Source organism: Microcaecilia unicolor, chromosome 3 (assembly GCF_901765095.1).
Source record: "Microcaecilia unicolor chromosome 3, aMicUni1.1, whole genome shotgun sequence".
Taxonomy (NCBI): domain Eukaryota; kingdom Metazoa; phylum Chordata; class Amphibia; order Gymnophiona; family Siphonopidae; genus Microcaecilia; species Microcaecilia unicolor.
In genome coordinates this window covers 372,962,418-372,983,848 of record NC_044033.1, presented here as the reverse complement: position 1 = coordinate 372,983,848, position 21,431 = coordinate 372,962,418, and the positions used below count along the sequence as shown (strand labels likewise).

The 21,431-nt window shown below is 43.5% G+C and overlaps 1 protein-coding gene across 1 annotated transcript in view; it reads left to right on the top strand.

The window, feature by feature from the left end:
• The window catches only part of ZNF513 (zinc finger protein 513), a 79,423-nt gene that overhangs the window by 44,973 nt on the left and 13,019 nt on the right, over positions 1 to 21,431 (top strand). The window contains exon 4 of the mRNA XM_030198588.1: positions 7,789 to 8,505. Coding sequence (XP_030054448.1) covers positions 7,789 to 8,505 — 717 coding nt within the window. The remainder of the gene's footprint in view (positions 1 to 7,788; positions 8,506 to 21,431) is intronic.

The following is a 21,431-nucleotide window of genomic DNA, read 5'->3' as shown; positions in this document are numbered from 1 at the left end:
TCCCAGCCAGATGATAGCATATTACTCATTTTCACCTTATGCTACCTCCGGTGTATCCATGCTGTTGCTGTTATCTGAGCCCGAATTTTCTTCTAACCCTTCAGCAATAGTGCTCACAAATATATTGAATGGAACCAGTCCTAGTACCGATTCTTGAGGCATTCCATTTCCCTCTTTTCTTTTCTCTGAGTGAATTCCTACTGCTACTACCACTTATCATTTTTGTGGCACTACTAGACGTACGCAGCGCTGTACACTTGAACATGAAGAGAGTCCCTGCTCGAAAGAGCTTACAATCTATTCAAGACAGACAAACAGGACAAAATAAGGGATAAGGGAATTAATAAGATGGGAAAGATAAAACATACAAGGGTACTGTACAAGTGAAAAGGGGTTAGGAGTTAAAAGCAGCATCAAAAAGGTGGGCTTTTAGCCTAGATTTGAATATGGCCAGAGATGGAGCTTGACGTACTGGCTCAGGAAGTCTATTCTAGGCGTATGGTGCAGCAAGATAAAAGGGACAGAGTCTGGAGTTGGCAGTGGAAGAGAAGGGTACAGATAAGAGATTTACCCAATGAATGGAGTTCCTGGGGAGGAGTGTAGGGAGAGAGAAAAGTGGAGAGGTACTGAGGAGCTGCAGAGTGAATGCACTTGTAAGTCAATAAGAGAAGTTTTTAACTGTATGCGGAAACAAGTAGCCAATGAAGTGACTTGAGGAAAGGGCTAATATGAGCATAGCTACATTGGTGGAATATAAATTGTGCAGCAGAATTTTGAACAGTTTGAAGGGGAGAAAGGTGGCTTAGTGGGAGACCTGTGAGAAGTAAGTTGCAATAGTCTAAGTGGGAGGTGATGTGGATAAGGGCTTTGGTAGTGTACTCAGAAAGGAAAGGACTAATTTTGGTGGTGATATAGAGACAGAAACAACAGGTTTTAGCAGTCTGTTGGATATATGCAGAGGAAGAGATAGAGGAGTCAAAAGATAACCCCAAGGTTACGAGCTGATGAGACAGGGAAGATGAGAATGTTATCCACAGATAGAGAATTGGGGAAGAGGAGAGGTGAGTTTAGGGAGAAAGACAAGAAGCTCAGTCTTGGTCATGTTTAGTTTCAGATGGCAGTGAGACATCCAGGCAGCAATGTCAGACAGGCAGGCTGATACTTGGGCCTGGATTCTTGCTGAGATTTCTGGTGTGGAGAGGTAGAGCTGGGAGTCATCAGCATAAAAGTGATACTGAAAACCATGGCATGAGATTAGAGCTCCAAGGGAAGAAGTATAGATGGAAAAAAGAAGAGGTCCCAAGACAGAACCCTGAGGTACACCAACTGATAGCGGGATAGAAGTGGAGGAGGATCCACCAGAGTATACACTAAAAGTGCAATGGGAGAGAGACGAAGAAAACCAGGAAAGAACAGAACCCTGAAATCCAAGTGAGGACAGCGTATCAGAGTTAGGCGGTAATCAGCATTGTCAAAAGCAGCAGATCAAGAAGGATGAGGATAGAATAGAGACCTTTAGATCTGGCCAAGAACAGGCCATTGGAGACTTTATCGAGAGCTGTTTCAGTTGAGTAGGGTAGCTCTCCCATTACCCATCTCAAACTTTCCCCAGCCCTCAATTCTCTTTCATCTCTAATCTAATCTCCATTACCATATTTCTACTCTCTGTAATCATTATCCTCTCATTTATTTCCTTGCCACCTCCTCCTGGCCTCCCCCACATGATTCTACCATCCCCTCCACCCTTCTATCCCAGCAACTGTTCCCTCTTTCTCCCTGTCCCTTCTCTCTTTCCTCCTGCTTGCTCCCCCATTTCTCCCTCTGGGTCTCCCCTCAGTCCCACTGTCCAGCATCTCTCCATCACTCCCTTCTGCTCCAGAATCCAACATCTCCCTCTTTCTCTCCTCTCCCTCCCTCTCATCTTCCTCCATGTCCAAAATCTCTCCTTCTCTCCTATTGTCCACCATCTCTCTCTCCCCTCCCTTGTGCCCAAAATCTCTTCCCCCTCCCCAATGCAGCATTTGTTTCCCTTCCTCCTGTCCACTATCTTGTCCAACACTTCTCCTCTCTCCCTGTGCACCATCTCTTCCTCCCCTCCACCCCTATGTCTAACATTTCTCTCTCTCACCCTCCATTCCATTCAGCACCTCACTCTCATGTTCAACAATTCTCCCCTCCTCTCCCCATCTCCAACAGTTTTCTCTCTCTCACCCTCTATGCAACAATTCTCCCTCACTCTCTCATCCCTCTCACTCTCCATATGGCCTCTTGCTCACCCCTCCACCCCTATGTCCATTTATCCCTCTCTCATCATCCCTCTCATCCTCCATACATCATCTCTCCCCTCCACCCTTATCTCCAACAGCTCTCCTCTCCCCTCCCTTGTCCAACAATTCTCCCTCTCTCATCCCTCTCACCCCCCCCCTGCAGCTTCTCTCCCTCCCTTCCCAACCCTGTGTCCAACATTTCTCCCTCTCTCACCCCTAACACCTTCCATGGCTATGTAGCATTTCTCCCCCTCTTACCCTCCATGCAGCATCTCACCATCCCGTCCACCCTTATGTCCAACATTAATCCCCTCCCATCCCATGTCCAACAATTCTCCCTCTATGACATCCCCCCCCCCCCCCCCCCCAGCATTTCTCATTCCTTACCCCACCTCACAATTTTCTATGATCAGGTTCCTGGCAGCGGCAGCGTGGAGGGAAGCAGGCTGGGCTCCTGCAGTCCTGCAGAAGTTACAATCTGGATTAGACTGTCACTGGAATGATGATCTCGATCAAAGAACCTTTCTTAAGTTTCTTTAATAATTCCCACGTTTTTCTTCAGGGCAGGGCAGGTCAATCCCCCCCCTCCCCCGCGTGGCGTGCACGTGCAGCTAGCTATGCCCTCAGAAGATGCCATCATGCAATGAGCGTGCGTGCGGACTGCGGAGCGCGAGCGAGGCTGAGCAGCACCGGCGTAGGATGGATGGAATGGATTGGAAAACAACTCGATTGACATGCCTGGACTCCTGGAGAGATCTCATCATCATCAGCTAAGCCTGTCTGTGATGTACACTTACTATGCTAGGCTGCTCCGCTCCGCTGCTGCAGTCAGTAACAAGTATATTGTGCGTGCGCCTGGGTGGTGCCGTGGTGGTGGGCGGACCTGAGTCGAAATCGGGCTGGAAGGAACAGAAGGAACCTGGTCCCGGAGACAGAGAGATCAGCTGAGCCAGAGCGCGAACGGGTGCTGCAGTGTGCAAAATTTGCATGCGCTTGGGTGGGTGGGTGGGCCTGGGCCCATCCAGGCCCGCCCATAGCTACGCCCCTGACCCAGATATGCTAACTGCTGTTACTACATCCTCCGGCAAAGAGTTCCACAGCTTAACTGTTCATTGAGTGAAAAAATGTTTCCTCCTATTTGTTTTAAAATTATTTCCATGTAAGATCCTTGAGTGTTCTCTAGTCTGTGTACTTTTGCAATGAGTAGAAAGTTGATTCACTTCTCGTTCTACACCACTCAGGATTTTGTAGACCTCAGTTATACCTCCCCTCATTCATCTCTTTTTCCAAGCTGAAGAGCTCTAACCTTTTTAGCCTTTCCTCATGTGGTTTCTCTTCTTTGAGCCTTTTCTAATTCTTTTTTAAGATACGGTGACCAGAACTGAATGCAATATTCAAGGTGAGATCACACCGTGGAGTGATACAGAGGCATTATAGTATTTTCTCCGAGACTCTCACCGCCTAACACATAAGTCTCCTGTGGATTTCTACTCCCTAAGTGCATCATTTTGCACTTCTTTGCATTGAATTTTAATTGCCAAACATTAGATCATTCTTCTAGCTTCTGCAGATCCTTTTTCATGTTTTCCACTCCCTCTGGGGTGTCCATTCTGTTACAAATCTTGTTGGTGTCAGGATTTAGGACTGCCATTAGATTTTTTTTAGATTTTTACATGCTGATTTGCTATATGCCTACCATTTCAATTAATGCTGAGCTGCGTGAGTGTCGATTTAGAGTGTTACATTGGGCTTATTTTATCCATGAGCAACTTTACAAGGTGGGGGGGGGGGAGGGGTGGACACCCCCCATATGTCGGAAATGCCACCATTCTGTCAACTCATTTTTTCACGCTTTTAGGAGTTGTGTGACAGTCAAATCCTTTTGGATGTCTGTGATATGATATTTGGGGGCCTTGCGTGGAAGGCCAATCCTGGCATCACCAGCGGGTTTTCTTCTGGATAAGTATGAAGCTTTTGGTGTTCATGACCGCTTTTCCTATCTTTTGATCCACAAGATGGAAGTGTTAGGTAAACGCATTATTTTAGGAGTGTGGATCAATGATGAAGCGCTGTCCTTCTGGCAGTGGAGGAACCGGTTTCTTGTCCTGACGTTATTGGTGCAGAGGCATTCTCGCTCTTCTTATAAAAGAAAACAGCTATTTGTATCTACTTGGGACACTTATATCCAGTCTCTGTGTCCATGTTATCCTTTGGGGGTTTTTTTTTCTTTCACACATCAGGACGGTTTGTGTTTACACCTGCGGTATGGGAGATGGGAAAGGGTGGTGGGGGTGGGGGGACTTTATACAACATTGAACACCCAGCCTGTTATTTGGTTGTATGTATTTTAATTTGTTCAATAAACATTGCTTGATCATAAATATAAAGGGAAAAAGGGGGTAAGGTGAGATGGAATTTGATGTGTTAATGGCTGTTCTATGTTTTATCGTAGGGGGCTATAAGAGCCAAAGCCCTCTACTTTGTTTAACTCCTTTGTGTATCGCAGTTAGGAAGCCAAGAGTGAATTATACACAGTTTTTTTCTTTTTCTGCCTAAATTGCTGTTATTGTTCATATTTTTATAATTCAATAAAAAGTTTTGAGCATAAACACGAAGAGATTGATAATTGGTGTTCTATGGATAAGGTGACTTATAGCCAGCACAGAGAAACTAGTGAAGCAGATAAATGCAGATTCTGCAGCACTGAAGTGGGAACAGTTGCACATCTGTTTGCTGAGTGTGATGTGCTACTGCTAGAAAAATAGTAGAGAGAAAAGTACAGTAAGGTAGCACATCTCATCCATTGGAAACTGTGTAAACATTGCTATGCCAGAAAAACATTAGAATTACATCCCGGACTGTGGAAAATGAAGAAGTTGTGATTAACTGGGACATTTCTGTTCCCCCAGATAGAAAGTTCAATGTGAGAAAACCAGACATTGTGGTAAAGGAAAGAAAGCACAAGAATGCATTATTAATAAAAGTCTCGGTGCAAAGTGGCTATTTTTTCTGTAGGAAGAGAAGAGACTTAAGTACCAAGAAAATGTGGTGGAAACTAGAGAGAGACATTATCCCAGTTGTATTGGAAGCAGCTTACGTTGCCTGTGCATATTAGACCTTATGATCTCCAGAAGGAGGCAAGCATTAGCTGAGAATCTGAGAGATTGAGCGCATCTGGAGTGTAACCCTGTCATGGGAGTGAGGTTCATTTCTACTATGACAATGCAGAGAGATAACACCTATATAGTCATTACCCTGAAAGCACTATAACTGTGATTGTGTGCCCTCCACACACACATGATACTGCCACATCTGCTGGTAGTGTTAGAGGAATATGTCTCATGCCTTTAAACTGCTGTTATGTGGGACATAGTCTTGACTAAAACCTGTACCACTTAGGACGCTTGGGGTTCGTTTTCAAAGCACTTAGACTTACAAAGTTCCATAGGTTACTGTGGAACTTTGTAAGTCTAAGTGCTTTGAAAATACACCTGTTAGTGACTCTGTGGCAGTGGTGCCACTGCTGTGTGGGAGAGTCAGGGATGCTGTGGAGACTACCTATTATAGCCCCTGGTTGGGGGAGGGTGGCGGAAGTCTCAGCCTTTGATTAAAACTAGAACTTGCTGGCTGGCTAAAAGCAACTTGTTCAGTTCTTCCAGTGTTCTGGAAATGGAGAGGTGTGGTAGCCGTGTTAGTCCACTCTTAAAGGTTATCAATAGAAATCAAACAAAATAAAACATGGAAAAGAAAATAAGATGATAACTTTTGTATTGGACATAACTTAATACAGTGTTCTTAATAGTGTTCTGGAAGAAATCCTGTCCTGTGCCTCTCATAAAGGACACTCACTGGGATGACTGGTATGGATACAAGGGATTATAAATTGTGTGTGTGGGTGGGAGAGGGGATTATACCCCAGGTAGCTTACAATAAATATGGCAGCAGAGCCCCCAGTACAGGAAAACACCCATAGAATTTAGTTTATTATGCAATTTGATAATCCACTAATAATTTTTTGAATTAAAAAAACACAGACCTTGAAGTAGAGTACAACAAAATCTATATATATGGTACAAAATATATGTAAAATTTCTGTACCACTTCACTCCTCACATGTCAATATTAACATAAAACAACCCCTTACAGGAATGAAATCACAAAACAGTTCTATCCACTGGATTGCATGCATGAAACCTATGCTGTGCTCAGGGGCGTAGCCAGACAACAGATTTTGGGTGGGCCTAGGCAAGAAGTGGGTGGGCACCAAGTGTTCTCTCCTCCCCCCCCCCCCCCCCCCCCCCCACCAAAAAAAAAGTATCTCAGTTGGTGAGAAAACGCTTCTTTCCACCTTGACAATCTGCAGCAGGCATGCGCTGAAGACTGAGCATGCGCAGGTGACAGTATCAAGGAGAGTAGCATTTTCATTACCATCAGGGGGAGGTCTTCAGCTGGTGGAGCTGGGGATCTCCAGCAGTTACCACTAAACGTGTGCTACTGTTGGGTGGGCCTGAACCCTAAGTGGGTGGGCCCTGGCCCACCCAGGCCCACCTGTGGCTACGCCACTGGCTGTGCTTGACTTGTTTTCATTTCTAGAACTTGACCCATCCCAAAGTGCAGGCAGTAAGAGAAGCAATATGATGGGCAGTTTAGTTTCACAAGTGACCTGAGCAGTACCCAGGCAAAGGGCAGAGGCAGAACTGTCATTTAATTTATCTCTCACCAGAGGTTTCAATGGTGTTTATTAGATGTTAATCCTCTTTTTCTAATTTGAATTCAAAGCAGTTACAATAAAAAAAATCAGGGGGCAATAATAGAACCAATTAAGAAGATAAGATTAGGTCATAATAACATACAGAATTTTACTGGGTCAGATCAAAGGATGGAAGCAGGATGCTGGGCTTGATGGACCTTTGGTCTGTCCCAGTATGGCAATACTTATGTAGCCCAGCCCAGTCTCCTGTTTCCAACAGTGGCCAAATCCAGGTCACAAGTACCTGACGGAGTTCCAACAAGTAGCAAGATTTCATGCTACCGACCCCAGGGATATGTATTGTCTTTTCCCATGCCTATCTTAATAGCAGATTATGGATTTAAACTCCAGGAACCTGTCCAAATCTTTTTTTAAACCCAGCTACACTAGCTGCTTTTACCACATCTTCCAGTTCTAGATCTGACGTACATAAGTATGCAGTTTAAATAATATAATATTTGACACACAGCCCCAGGAGCTTTATGACTCCTTAGCATTCAAACTTTCCAGAATGTTCCATAGGACTGAAGTTGTATGAAACTGGTCAGTTCTTTGAAAAGCAGTGTGTTTGATTTCTTGGCTTGTGTAAATGCCTGTGACTTTATGATCAAGAGAGATTTTTTTCAGACTAAGGAAGGTGATTCAGCTCATCAGTTTTTCCTTTTCTAACTTGTCCCTTTCCAGTGTGATGAGTGTGTCCATTTTCCTGCAGGGCCTTTCTCTTCCTAAACGCTATCATTGCTGTCTTACTCCTCTGCTCTTTTGCTGCAGATTCCGTAGTTGCCAAAATTGAGATTCCTGCCTACACTCTGAGTGACGACGAATACTCCAGCTACCGGCAGCTCGGCGTGGAGAGCGACACGGAAGAACCCAGCGGTGCAGGAAAAGAGGCTCATGGCCGGGGGTGTTTCCCCAGCCCCCTCCTGTGTAGGCAGTGTGGCCTGGTTCTGGAGGGTCCAGCTTGCTGCCCGGATGTGTGTCTCACCCAGTGCTGCCTAAAATGCCTGGCTAGCAGCTCGTCACAACGGGAAAGCGAGGACGGAAGCATGTCGAAGAAGAGCCGAGTGGAATACTCCTGTAAGCTCTGCTCTTTTGCCACTTACTACTCCAGCCACCTCAAAAGGCACATGAAAACACACAACGGCGAGAAACCCTATAAATGTGCGCAGTGTGCCTATGCCTCGGCACAGCTGGTGAACCTGAAGCGCCACACACGGACCCACACGGGTGAGAAACCCTTCAAGTGTGAGTGCTGCAGCTTTGCCTGTAGCAGCCTGGGCAACCTAAAAAGGCACAAACGCATCCACACGCAGGAAAAGCCATACGAGTGCAGCATGTGCAAGTATCGGTGCAACCAGAGCCGCAATTTAAAACGTCACATGCTGGGTCATCGCAGGAGGCAGCTGCAACAAGAGGAGGAGGAGGACGAAGAGGAAGAGGAGGCGGAGGAGGAGGAGGAGCAGCAGCCCCATAGAGAGAAAAATGAAGGTAATTAGCTTTTCCCCTTTTCCCCATCACTGTCACCTTCAAGGGTTGCGGCCCACAGACATCTGGACTCTCCAATGCTATCAAAATAAAAGCACATCGTGGAATCTGTCATACCTAAACCTACATAATGCACACGTAAAAGAACAGTGTGTTTAGGTCTTTGTGCCAGTTACTGTAAAAATAATCCATTTTGGAAAACAACTTTATTCATTAGTCCCTTGGGAAGGGGGTAGAAGCTAACGGAGCTTCCTTGCATCACAGTATGACCACAGAACACATGCTGAGATGCATAACACTTTTGTCATACTGGGGTACACTGGAGACCTTGTACTACCTCATATTTTACAACTGTGTTCTGGCCTTAAATTGAGGTCTGAAAAGGCACAATACACAGTCCGTGCTTTATGTCTTTTCTGGTACCTCTCTATGGAGTACATAGAGTAGGATCTTTATTCCTCAGCTATGTGGGTGGAGGCCTGTTGTGATGGATGTAGCGCACACGTTCTGTGGACAGCGGTATGGTTTGTATAGGGGGAATATGGCATTGACTGACTCTGTATAGGGGCAGAAAACAAGGGTCTCTCCATGTGTATGAGGTGACTCAGTCCAGTTGCAGAGATTTCTAGAGCACATTTGAGAGGGTGGGTCTCTAAAAGTACCATGGATAAGGTTGTAACTTAATTTTGTATGTTTAGAGTGAAATCTTGCATGTATATGTTTTAGCTAATGTTGCTGCTGGGAAACATACAAATTATGAAATGTTTGGGGGCAAACTGACATTGATAGCCAAGAAGCTGTAATCTGGGCTTAGGCAGGTATTGTTCACATCCACAGATTTGCTCAGTTTGCTGTGTTGGATGATCATCTATCTGCTTTCATCCGTGCTGAACTCTAGCTGGGACCCCTAGCAGTAATTGGCAACAGTCTGAGCTCTTGAGCTCAGGGGTTTCCAAATCCATCCTTTGAGGGCTGCACACAGCTCTGGTTTCAGGAGATCCACAAGCTATATTTGAGACACATCTGTGTGCATTTGGTCCATGAACTAGATTACATATTGTGGTTGCCTTGAAAATCAGGCTGGTTTGTGGTCCTGCGAGACTGGAATATACTCATCCTTTCATCAGACGTAATGCCGGTAGTTGAAAATTAAGCCAGTGCTGGGCAGATTTCTATGGTCTGTGCCCTAAAATTGGCAAGGATAGCTCAAGATCAAATATGCATATGTCATCGTATCATATACTAAAAGTTTATATTGTTGGGCAGACTGGATGGACCAGGCAGGTCTTTATATGCCTTCCATCTACTGTGTTACTGTGTTGTTGCATTCTGAACCTCGGGTAGTGTCCCTAGGATGTCTTTCCTTTGTGTTTATTAAAACTTGACATACTACTTAACTTTATTTACTGATGCTAAAAATGTCCTGGTCAATATTTAAAAGGACTTATCTGAAAATCAGCACCAGATAAGCGCTGTTGACCAGAGGCGGTATCTGGATAGTACAGACTGCCTCTGTAAAGATCCAGGGTGGTCCTGAAACTTATCCGTATAGGCGGGAATTCTTTGACAGGTTGAAACAATTTCTGCATATTGTGAGCCTATTCTATCAGAACATGTGCGTAAATGTTTTTAGAGAATACTAGGGTACACTGGCATCAACAGAGGTGCCTGCACCTATGCCAGCTATAGACCTGGCATACATGCAGGCGCCTAAATGTGGACTTTGAGTGTAAATTGAAGTATTCTGTAAACTAACCCCCCCCCCCCCCCCCCAAATAGTGGTCACAATTGCATGCACAAATTTGATTGAATAACGAGCCAATTAGCTCTAATAATTGGGCACTAACAATTATTGGTGTTGGCAAAAATTTGGATTTATGCAGTCTGTTACTATGCTGTATTTTTTAAGGATGCATGTGTAAATTTTAGCGTGCAACTGACAAGGGGGTGTGCCTACAGGAGGGGCATTGGCATTCACTAAAGATGCACGCAGTATTATAGAACGTGGGGGATCTGTGCCAAATTTACACTTGAGGATTTACAGCATGTTTCGGTTAGTGTAAATCCTCCTGCCGAAAGTTGGGCGTGGATCCAACTGCGTCACGCTATTCTATAAACAGCACCCAACTGGGAGCACTATTTTGTAGAATTACACTCAGTGCTCATTTTTTTGGTGCCCAAATCCATGCAGTTTATTTTCTTCCTTCTTCTGTTGTCATTAAATCCATGCAGTTTTTTGTTGTTCTTAATCTATGCAGTTCCTTTTTGTATTCATCATTCCTCAGTATTTTAAATACATGCACATTGGTTTTACTTTAAGGTATCCATATCCCTTTTTCAAATTTTATCCAGTGCTTCTTTCTGTTGTCATTAAATCGATGCAGTTTCTTTTTTGTACTCCCCATTCCTCAGTATTTTGAATACGTGCATGTTGGTTTTATTTAAGGTATCCATATGCCCCTTTTTTGAATTACATCTAATGCTGTTTTATAACTGAGTACATTAAACATCAAAAACATGCATATTTCAATACTTTCATTATTTAATTATATTGCATGTTATTCACAAGTGTGAGTTTTTGTTTATAGTTTCTTTGGCTTTTCTTTTCATATATTCCTCCGTGTTTAGATATTTTATTATAGATTTGTATTTGTAAATTTTGTAATTTTGTATTGTATTGATGTTTTAAATTTAATTTCACTTGGTTTCATATTGTAGTTTTTCTTTGTTCTTGTATATGTCACTGTAGAATCCTGAGGCAGGTGGCTATGCCAAAACACAGCTCCATGTCGAGTCTCCAAAGTGTAATTGAATCTTCAAAGTGTTCCTATAAAATTTTGTGTGCAACAGACTTTCAATTCCCCGTTTTTTTTTTTTTTTTTTTGGAACGCATCCATTTACCCTACTCCTTGGACATCTTTCTACGTTCATAGAGGTATTTTTGTTCGTCACCTTTGGTAACTTTTTTTTTTTTTTTTTTTTAATGTCCAAATTTGGGCTCCATTTACTGAATCTAGTCCTAAGTGTGTAGATTTCAACCTTCCCCATGCCTCTCCCCTGTGAACGCCCCTTTGAATTTACGTGCTAAGCCATTCGTGCTTGTGAACTACAGAATAGCACTTAGTTCTGTGCTGCCATTTACAGGTATAGGTATACACTTGATGGGTGACAGTATTCTATAAATGTAAGAATGCAAATAATGCTTAACTTAAGGCAACCTGTTATAAATGAGGGGGTAAAGTGACAATATTCAGTCTGCTATTCAGATAAATGTAGAACAAAATGAAAACTTTTGAATATTGTCATTATCTGGATAAGTGATAGTTCTGTATGCATTTCCATGATAATTCACCATCGACCATTATCTGGAGAGTGAGACTGAACATTCAAAAAATTTTTGACCACCACAGCCAGCATTTGAGAGGGTTTTTTTTTTAAACCCAAAACATAGGGCTGGGCACCGATTAAAAATTTTAATCTCGCGAACAACGTACTATTCAATTAGCGGTGAAAAACAATTAAAAATTTGAATCAAAATTAAACATAGTATTAAAATTTTTAATCCACATGATTAGTTGAACTTCTGGACTTGGATGACTTGGTACTGGTAAATTCCCACTGCATGGAAATTTTTTAAACCTGCTGAATATAATGAAAAGTTGCATACACACACTTCCTTCCCACAGCACATTGCTCCCCCTCTCCTCCATACAGGTACCTACCCTTTATCCTTTCCTGCTGCATCCTTCCCCTTCAGCTCCCAAGCCTGTTACCCCTGTCACTCAGACACCCATTTCTCTCCTGTCCTACTGCTGACCACCCCCCCCCCCCCCCCCCAGTACACAAGTCCAACGTCCCTCTTCCCTCTTATGTTATGTCAACATGAAATAGGATAGGCAGGGGAGAGAAAGCAATGCTGGGCAACAGACAGGAGTTAAAAATTGTGATCATGATTAAAAAATTTAGTCGTAGTAAAAAATATTTTTTTTACAATTAATAGCATTCATAGTGCACTAAATGCATACCCCTAAAAAACAAAAAAAGCTCACATCGGTGGCTTTTCTAATCATTTCTAATCATGGAATGTGAGATAACCAGATCTCAGTACACACAGGCTGAATTAGACATGGATATGCAGTGCCAAGTCCAATCTTGAGTAGCAGCACTGAATATAAGCGCATAAGAACATGAGTATCGGAGGAGGAAGTGACGTCAGCAATGGAAGATGGACGCATGAGTACTTTGCTCCATTGGAGCTGACTGTAAATTGCATATAATCCCGATTCCCCCATGGGTTTTAATCCTCCTTCACTTCGGCTTGTGCAGCTTGAAAACAACTTGAGAAATACAAGTTTGTGGCAGACTCCTGAGATCGCACATTGGGGTCTGTGCAGAAGCCGGCTAAGGTTTGCATTTTTTCTGAGACACGGAAGTGAATACAGAATGCAAACCTCTTCCCTGACGAAGTATATACGAAACCTGGCCAAGTCGGCGGAGGTTTGATTTGAAAGAAGAATTGCTGCTCAGCTGCTAATCAATTGAAGCTAAGTAAACGCGAAGTAATGTTTAGAACATTTATAGATTTAAAGTATGATATAGATATATGAAAAAATAGTAAAATTTAAAAAACAGGTTGATCCATGAAGATGAAAGGAACACCATTAGAATCTGGGGTAAAATCCCCGTATGGTGGAAACAAACTGAAAATCTGAAGATCCCCGAATATTAAGACAGAATATTTGATAGCTACACTGTGACATTACTAATTGAAATGTTAAAGAACTGGAATTAAATTGAGTAGATATCTATGTGTTTGGGAAAATATTGAATATAGACTGAAAGACTCCCCACACTATAAGCTAGGTCTGCTTAATGGGACTATTTCTGGTATAAGCAGTATAAAATGTATTGAGCTTTTTTAGGATATTGCCAGGTATTTGTGACCTGGATTGGCCACTGTTGGAAACAGGATGCTGGGCTTGATGGACTTTTGGTCTGTCCCAGTATGGCAATACTTATGTACTTATGGAACAGGTCGAGAAAAAACTTGACAGCGCAGAGGGAGAGCTCCAAAAAGAGAAACAAGAATGGGCGACTTTGCAAGTTGTGTTGGAGGACCTAGAAAACCGGTCCCGGCATTGTAATTTGCGTTTTAAGGAATCCTTTTTGAGATGGTCCAGGAGTTATGTACTTTTCTTTTGACCCCAGTAAATGGTGACGTGAGGCTGAGACTGTGGCCACCATTAAGTTGGATAGGCTCATAGAAACTTGAGGCCCCATCATGAAGGTCTCCCAAAGGATGTAATTACCTGCTTTCATGATTTTTCGGTAAAGGGTGAGGTCCCTTGGGGAGCTACAGTGGGATAATTGTAAGATCACCATGTTCCAGGATTTGGCCAAGGCCACTCTCCAGCGATGCCGGGAATTCTGGGATGTTACCAAATATTTACAACAGTCTGGGCTTCGTTATCACTGGCTCTACCCGTTTGGGCTTTTACTTACTGTGGCGGATCAGTCGCAGAGGGTACAAACTATTGTGGAAGGCTGGAAAGCTCTATCAGATTTGTGATGCAAGGATCTCCCAGGGTCATCAGCTCCAGAGGAACAGACAGAAATCCACATGGCAGAAAGCCCACCCTAGTCGGGGACTCTCAGCTGCGTTCCACTATGTCAGATGCAACCACCACAGATTTTTGACTGGGGTCTGCAGATTGCTATAATTGTCATGGTATTTTCTGAGGGGACTTTGAAAGGTGGCCTGTGATAGACATATAGAATGAATGCATTGTGTGGCTGCAGTGTGTATGAGTATGGATGGGGGTATGGTTATACATGTGAATGGGAAAATTGCATTATGAATGGTGGGGAGTATGAAAGGGGTTGGGGGGAACAGGGTACTTTTGTTTTGGGTGCCTGCTGTGGCGATGACACTCTTCCTCAGGGATCTCGCTGCCAAATGAGGTTGATGGTTAGCCAGCACAAGGGACGGGAAGGGTGGGGGGATTAGGGGAAGGTTCATGGAATGTTAATGGGTTAAATTCTTCAGGAAAGTGTAGTATTCATCGAGAGTTGCAACGCCTTACGTGGGATATTCTTTTGCTTCAGGAGACACATATTCGCAAACGGGATGTCTTCTTACTTCACCATAGAGCTTACAGTGATTGCTATGTTCACTCTGATCCCCAAGGGGGTAAGGTGGGGGGACTAGTCATTTATATCCGCAAGGGGGTCCCTTTTAACAAAGAAGCTCCCTTTTAACAAAGAAGCTATATTTAGGGATGATATAAGCAGATGTTTGGCTGTTAGGGGCACCTCTCTAGGCAGCAAGTTCCTTTCATAAATCTTTATGCACCCAACACTGGACAGGGAGACTTCTTTGACACCATACAGGATGCATTAATACAGTTTGCACAGGAGGTTATAGTGCTAGGGTGTGATTTTAACCTCTCCCTTTCAGATTTGGACCACTGTAAGGAAAGTAGTGGTTGTAGCTTGGCCCACTGCAAGAAATTACAGCAGTTGACAAGTATCTTGGATTTACTTGATATTTGGAGACTACAGCACCCGAGACAAAGGTACTTCTCCTTTTATTCTTATGCGCAGTCAACATATACCCAAATAGATATGGTATGGTGCAGCCACCAGTTATGGGGCAGGGTTTGTGATAGAAAACATATCTACTTCTGACCATGCTCCTGTGTGGGTGGTTCTGCAGGATCGGAGGAAGAGAGACACCAAACATTTTGGAAATTTAATGAAAATATTCTGACTGATGTAAAGGTGTGCAATGAGATTTGTGAGGTCATTCATAACTATATTCTCCACAATGATACCGGGGTTGTTTTGGATAGAACTCTATGGGATGCCCTTAAGGCTGTAGTACGTGGACATTTGTTGAAATTGGGGGCAAGAAAGAAAAGAGAGAGAGAGAGCACAGGGAATTGCAGTTGCACTCACGCTTTGGCACATTTAGAGGGCCTTTATCAGGCAGGGGGCTCTGGAGATGTCTTCCAGCAGTTACGGCAATGTTGAACGGAGTTAAATAAATTACAGGTAGAGCATGCGGAGTTTTTGAGACTGCTGGTACAGCAAAAAGTTTTTGAATTTGGAAATAAATCTGGTAGAATGTTGGCTTGACACCTTCGTCATCGACAGAGCCCCTCCACACAATACCAAAAATTAAGGGTCCAGGAGATGTTCAGCCTCTACTTTTGCTGTTTTGCTTTGACTTTCCGTGGAGGCTCCTCCTGTCTTCTTGGATTTGCTCCAGGAGATGTTCTCCATTATCATGATGGGGATATTAGGGAACAATTTGTTCGGTTTTATCAGAAGCTTTACAGTAAAGGTGAAGGATCTGCAGATACTGAGCTCCAGTAATACTTGGATAGGCTCTGCTTACCTGTGCTGTCTAGAGCAGACCGTGATTGGTTGGAGGCCCCCTATAGAACAGATGAAATTTTGATGCGTATAAAGAGACTTAAGGGTGGAAAGGCCCTGGGATTAGAAGTTTTTTCTGCAAATTTTTTTGATCTTTGCTGGGGAGGTGGGCCCTCTGCTGTTGCGGGTGGGAAATGCTTGTTTTTAGGGTCACTCATTACCGGGTAGTAAGTATGAAGCAGGGATATCGGTGCAGTTAAAGCTAGGGCACGAACCTACACTCTGCGGGTCTTACTGCCCGATTTCTTTGTTGAATTTAGACATCAAGATTTTGGCTAAGGTTTTGGCTGACTGCTTGGGATGGATTCTTCCCAAGATGATACATATAGATAAGTCAGATTTTGTGGCTCTTAGGCAGGTTGCTGATAATATCCGCTGCACATTGAATGTTTTGTGGGGAGCGCAACAGAGAGGAGACCTGGTGGCCTTTCTCAGCACAGATGCTGAAAAAGCATTTGATAGGGTTCAGTGATCTGTGGCAAGTGTTGAGACATATGGGGTTTGGTCAGGGTTTTTAGACTTAAGATTAATGGGGGATAGTCCTTTGTCTTTCCAATTAAGTGGGGTATGAGACAAAGGTGCCTGCTTTCTCCTTTGTTATTTGCTGTCTTTATAGAACCTCTGGCACAAAGAATCTGTTTATTAAATGATATTAAGAGAGTACAAGTGGATGAGGTGGAACATAAATTAGTACTGTTTGCTGACGATATCTTGTTTTATGTGTGGGCACCTAGCTTACTTTACTAGTTCTCTGACATGAACTAAATGTGTTTGATAAATTGTCAGGTTTTAAGATTAACTATGATAAATCTGAAATATTGGGCATTACTACTAAGCAGCAGCATTTAGATCAGGCCTTTCCCTTTCGGTGCGCCTAGCTTGGTTTTAAATATCTAGGCATCTATATTCCTTATGATATTTCACAGTTGTTCTCTCTGAATTATATTCCTTTATTTAAGCAAATATGTAGGGATTTGTCTCAATGGAATGGTAGATGGTTATCTTGGTGGGGTCAGATTACGGCCATCAAGATGAATGTCCTGCCTCTATTGTTCTTATGCCAGACTTTACCACTGTTGGTGCCTAAGATGGACTTGTTAAGGCTTCAGGCAGAGTTTTCTGGGTTTTTATGGGAAGGCCATCCATCCCGGTTGAACAGAAAACTGATATGGAGTTCCTAATATACAGTTGTATTAATGGGCATCGCAGCTGAAGCTCATTTCAGTCTGGAGCCAAGATCCAATACCAGTTGATACTGCTATGGAACAAACATCAATACAGAGCTATAATCTGGGAGCAGTTCTGTGGGCCTCTCTCTCCTTCAGGGCTTATGGTTGATTATCTGTCAATCCATTTGTCCACCATTTATTACTAATGTTGAGCTTTCTTAAACCTAAGCTGTGGTGCTCCAGGAGTCAGTCTTCCTTTGCTTACATTGGTTCAGACCTGGGGTTCCTGGTGGGCTTTGGGAAACCAGTTACTGTATGATGGGCTGCCCATGGATTGGTTCATTTTAGAGATATCTTGGATGTGAGTGAATTATGCTCATTTGAAGAGCTTAAGGAAAGTTATGATTTATCTAGTTTAGATATTTTTACATACCTGCAAGTTAAGCATTATATCACCCCGCAAGGATGGCTGAGAGTTGATCTAGGTGACAGTGAGCATTTTGAAAATTTATGGGGGTCACTGGGGAAACTCAGGGATACCATTTTTATTCTTTACTGCTTCATTAGGGGCACAAGTTTCTCCAAACATACTTACATGCATCACTGGGAACTGGATTTAGATACTGAAAGATGGGGGGGAAGGGGTCCGGGGAAGGGAGAGGCAGAGGTGGCAATGAGACTGCTGGAGAGGGAATGAGAGGGAAATAGTAAAAGCCAGTAGATAGAGGAGAAATGAAACAGAGACTAAGGACTAGAGGGTGAGAGAAAGGCAGGGAGATAAATGCAGAGAAGAGAAAAGAGAAAAAAAAACATAAAATGAAAGATCCGTGCCAGACAGATGTAGAGAAGGAAAGCAAAAAGACTAGGCGAGAGATGAAATGGAAAAGCCAACCTGGAGAAGACACGTGGAGAATAGAAGAGATTGGGACCAACCCAATTAGAAAGTAAATAAAATGCTCAGACAACAAAGGTAGAAAAGAAAAAAAAATATTTTTATTTAATACTTTTTAAGAACTGAGATGTGCCTGCTTTGTGAAATGTACAATTTTTTCTGTTTTTATATTTTGCGGACTACAGAAGAAAATACATTTCTGTTTCTCTTTTACCAGTATTTGCACTGCTTATAAAGTCTGGCTTTCTTGGGGGTCTCCATTTCAGTTTTTATCTGCATGTTTTTTGTGGGTCCATATTTTGTCTATATTCTGCATGTGCGACTGAGATGAAGGATTCTGCTAGCATGTAGTGTCAGTATAGGAATGTGCAACAGTCTAGCTTAAAGCTTTACAGTCGAGTCTGAAACAAGAGTACGAGGGGTCTTGCTTGATTCTTCACTTGCCTTCTCTTCCCATATTAACCAGCCATGGAAGAAAACACTATTCAAAATGAGAATACTTCTAGTTAGATCATTCTTTGACCAAAAAGCCTTTGCACTACTAGTCCAAATGTTAGTCTTACCTCACTTGGATTTCAAAATTCTATTTCTCAATATTTAGTGTCAAATATCAGAAAAAAACTGCAAATCATACAGAGTATAGCTGCTAATTGAATAGATATACTAGTGTTTCAACCCATCTTAACAAACTGTGCTGGCATCCCATAGCAGAAAGACTCAGGTTCAAAGCTGCTTGTTTAGTTTTTCAAATCTTACAGGGTTTCACCTCTGAACTGCTGACTAAGACCACTTGGCTACGTTTGGTCCAGTCTAACAGACTGAAAGAACAACTGATGCTAGTGTCACCGTTTTAAAAGACAATTCAAAATCAGAAGATTTTCAGCTCTCTATTTCCTGTACTGGAGTTAAAATATAGAACTCTCTACCTATTTCCATCAGAACAGAAAACAGCTACCTTAGCTTCAGGAAGAGGCTAAAAACCTTTCTCTTCCCAAAGACTGCTTCATAGCAATCCATTGACTTCTACCTTTCCTATAATGTTTTTGGTCGTATGCATTACACCAATGGACTCTAATTGTTCTCATACCTCACACTAACATTATCTGCTTTTGTCTCACCTAGGGTTACCATATTTTGTCCCCCAAAAAGGACACATGCCCCGCCCCCTGTCACATTTTCCCCTCCCCCCTGTCAAACACCCCGTCACTCCCCCTCCCCATCACCCCCCTCCCTTTACCTTACTACTGCCCTGGTGGTCTAGTGACCTCTTCGGGGCAGGAAAGAGCCTCCTCTTTCCTGCCCGGAGCACTGCCCTGCATGCATCCTTCCTGTTCGTGATCTCGGCGCCGATTCAAAATGGCCACCGAGAGTTGAAGTCTCGCAAAGTCACTTCAATTCTCGGTGGCCATTTTGAATCGGCACTAAGATCACAAACAGGAAGGATGCATGCAGGGCAGCGCTCCGGGCAGGAAAGAGGGGGCTCTTTCCTGCCCCGAAGGCGGAAGAGGTCACTAGACCACCAGGGCAGTAGTAAGTAAGGGGAGGGGAGGCTAGCAATCTGCCCGTTTGTCTGGATTTCTGGACAAACGGGCAGGCTGGCGGGCGGGTTTTGCCAATCTGCCCGTTTGTCCAGAAATCCAGACAAACGGGCAGGCTAGGACGGCCCGCCCGCCAGCCTGCCTGTTTGACAAGAAATCCGGACAAACGGGCAGATTGGCAAAACCCGCCCGGTTGCCCGGACATGCCCGGGTAAATCCGGACATATGGTAACCCTAGTCTCACCTAGAATGTAAACCGCACTGAACCCTGGAAAGAGGATATTAGCGGTATACAAGAATTGATTTGATTTGATGATTTGTTTCAGTTTCCCAAAAGCAGGGTATATTGGTGCTCTAGGGCCCAGTGCAGTAATTATAGCACTGTTTTTCATAGGTTATTAGTCTGTTATGGTGTGTTAAGTTTTCTGTGTAGGTTTTGAGTGTCTTTTTGTAGGGTTTTCTGTTATTTCATAAAGTGTATGGCCCTATTTGAAAGCAGGTTTTGGGTTTGGCAGCCCTAGTTGTCGCCCAAAATAAAGATGCTCAACACCAGTGGTCTTCACATCTTGTATGTAGCATCATGATGCAAACAAAAACCCGTCTGTTTTAAACAACTGTCTGGTAGTGGAAGGAATGTATGCTGCTCCTGAGGTGATGATCACAATTTGAATATTTTTAAATGGGAAGTTGTAAGGGGGACAGAACACTTAAACAGCTAGGATAACACATAAACAAGACTGAGTAAAACACAGTCCTATCTTCATGTGGTTCATCCCAGACGGTTAAGTGCTGAATATCACATACGTTTTATCCGGTTGTGTATGCCTGGATATTCATTGCTGGCACCTGGACATAGCCTGGCATTAAATACCCAGGAATAATGCCAGCAGTGGTCAGCAAAACACTGACTGCCGTGGGCTGAATATCAGGCCCAATATGTCTGTTACTGGAGAGGGATTATGTTGGTGATACTGAGATGAAACCAGAATCAGATCTTATTTTGTATGATGAATTCTATGGGGAGATACTCTAGTTCAGCTCTGCACCCATTGTTGCATGAGGAAGGCTCCTGTGGATGCAGAATATATGCTTTCATTTAACACTGTGACAATGCAGAGTCAGGGGTCAGTACTTTATATATATATATATATATATATATATATATATTAGTAAAAAAGGCCCGTTTCCGAAACCAATGAAATGGGCGCTAGCATGTGGTTTTTTTTGAGTGTGTGTGTATGTGTCACAGAGTTATTTTGTGTGTGAGTGTGTGAGGGTGCGGTGTGTGTGCAGGTTGTTGATGTGTGTCTTTTGTTTTGTTTTTTGCTTGGGGGTTGGGGGATATGCTGTGCTGTGCTGGCAAAGTGGGTTGGATTGGTGTGTGGCTTTGAGGGTGTGTTTCTGTTGTATTGTGTGTGTGTGGTTTTGTCTGTCAAGGAGGTTTGTGGAGGGGGGTCTTTCTGTTGGTGAAATGTAAATGTGGTTGTAGGGGGGGTCATCCTTTGTTGAGTGTTGTTTTTTTTTTCCATGTTTTTCTTTTGTGTTTTGCTGAGGCAGCAGTGTTGTTTTAGATGGGCGGAAGGTTGAGGAGCACGTTCTTTGTCTGTCGGTATTGTTTGGCCGTTTCAGGGCTGCTGTAGGGGAATGCTGGAAGAGAAATGTGCTGTTGGAAGCAGCGCCATCTTTTTCCATTGGGCTGGGGTTCTGGGCATCCTGGAGGTGGACGGCTTGCCTGAGGACGGGGATGGTTGTTTTAAGTTGGCGGAAGGGAGAAGAGCACGTTCTCGGGCCGTCGGGGGGTGATCCGGTATGTTTGGTGCATTTCAGGCCGGCTGCAGGGGAATGCTGGAACATTTATGCGCTGCAGGAATTAGCGCCGTCTTTTTCCGGGTG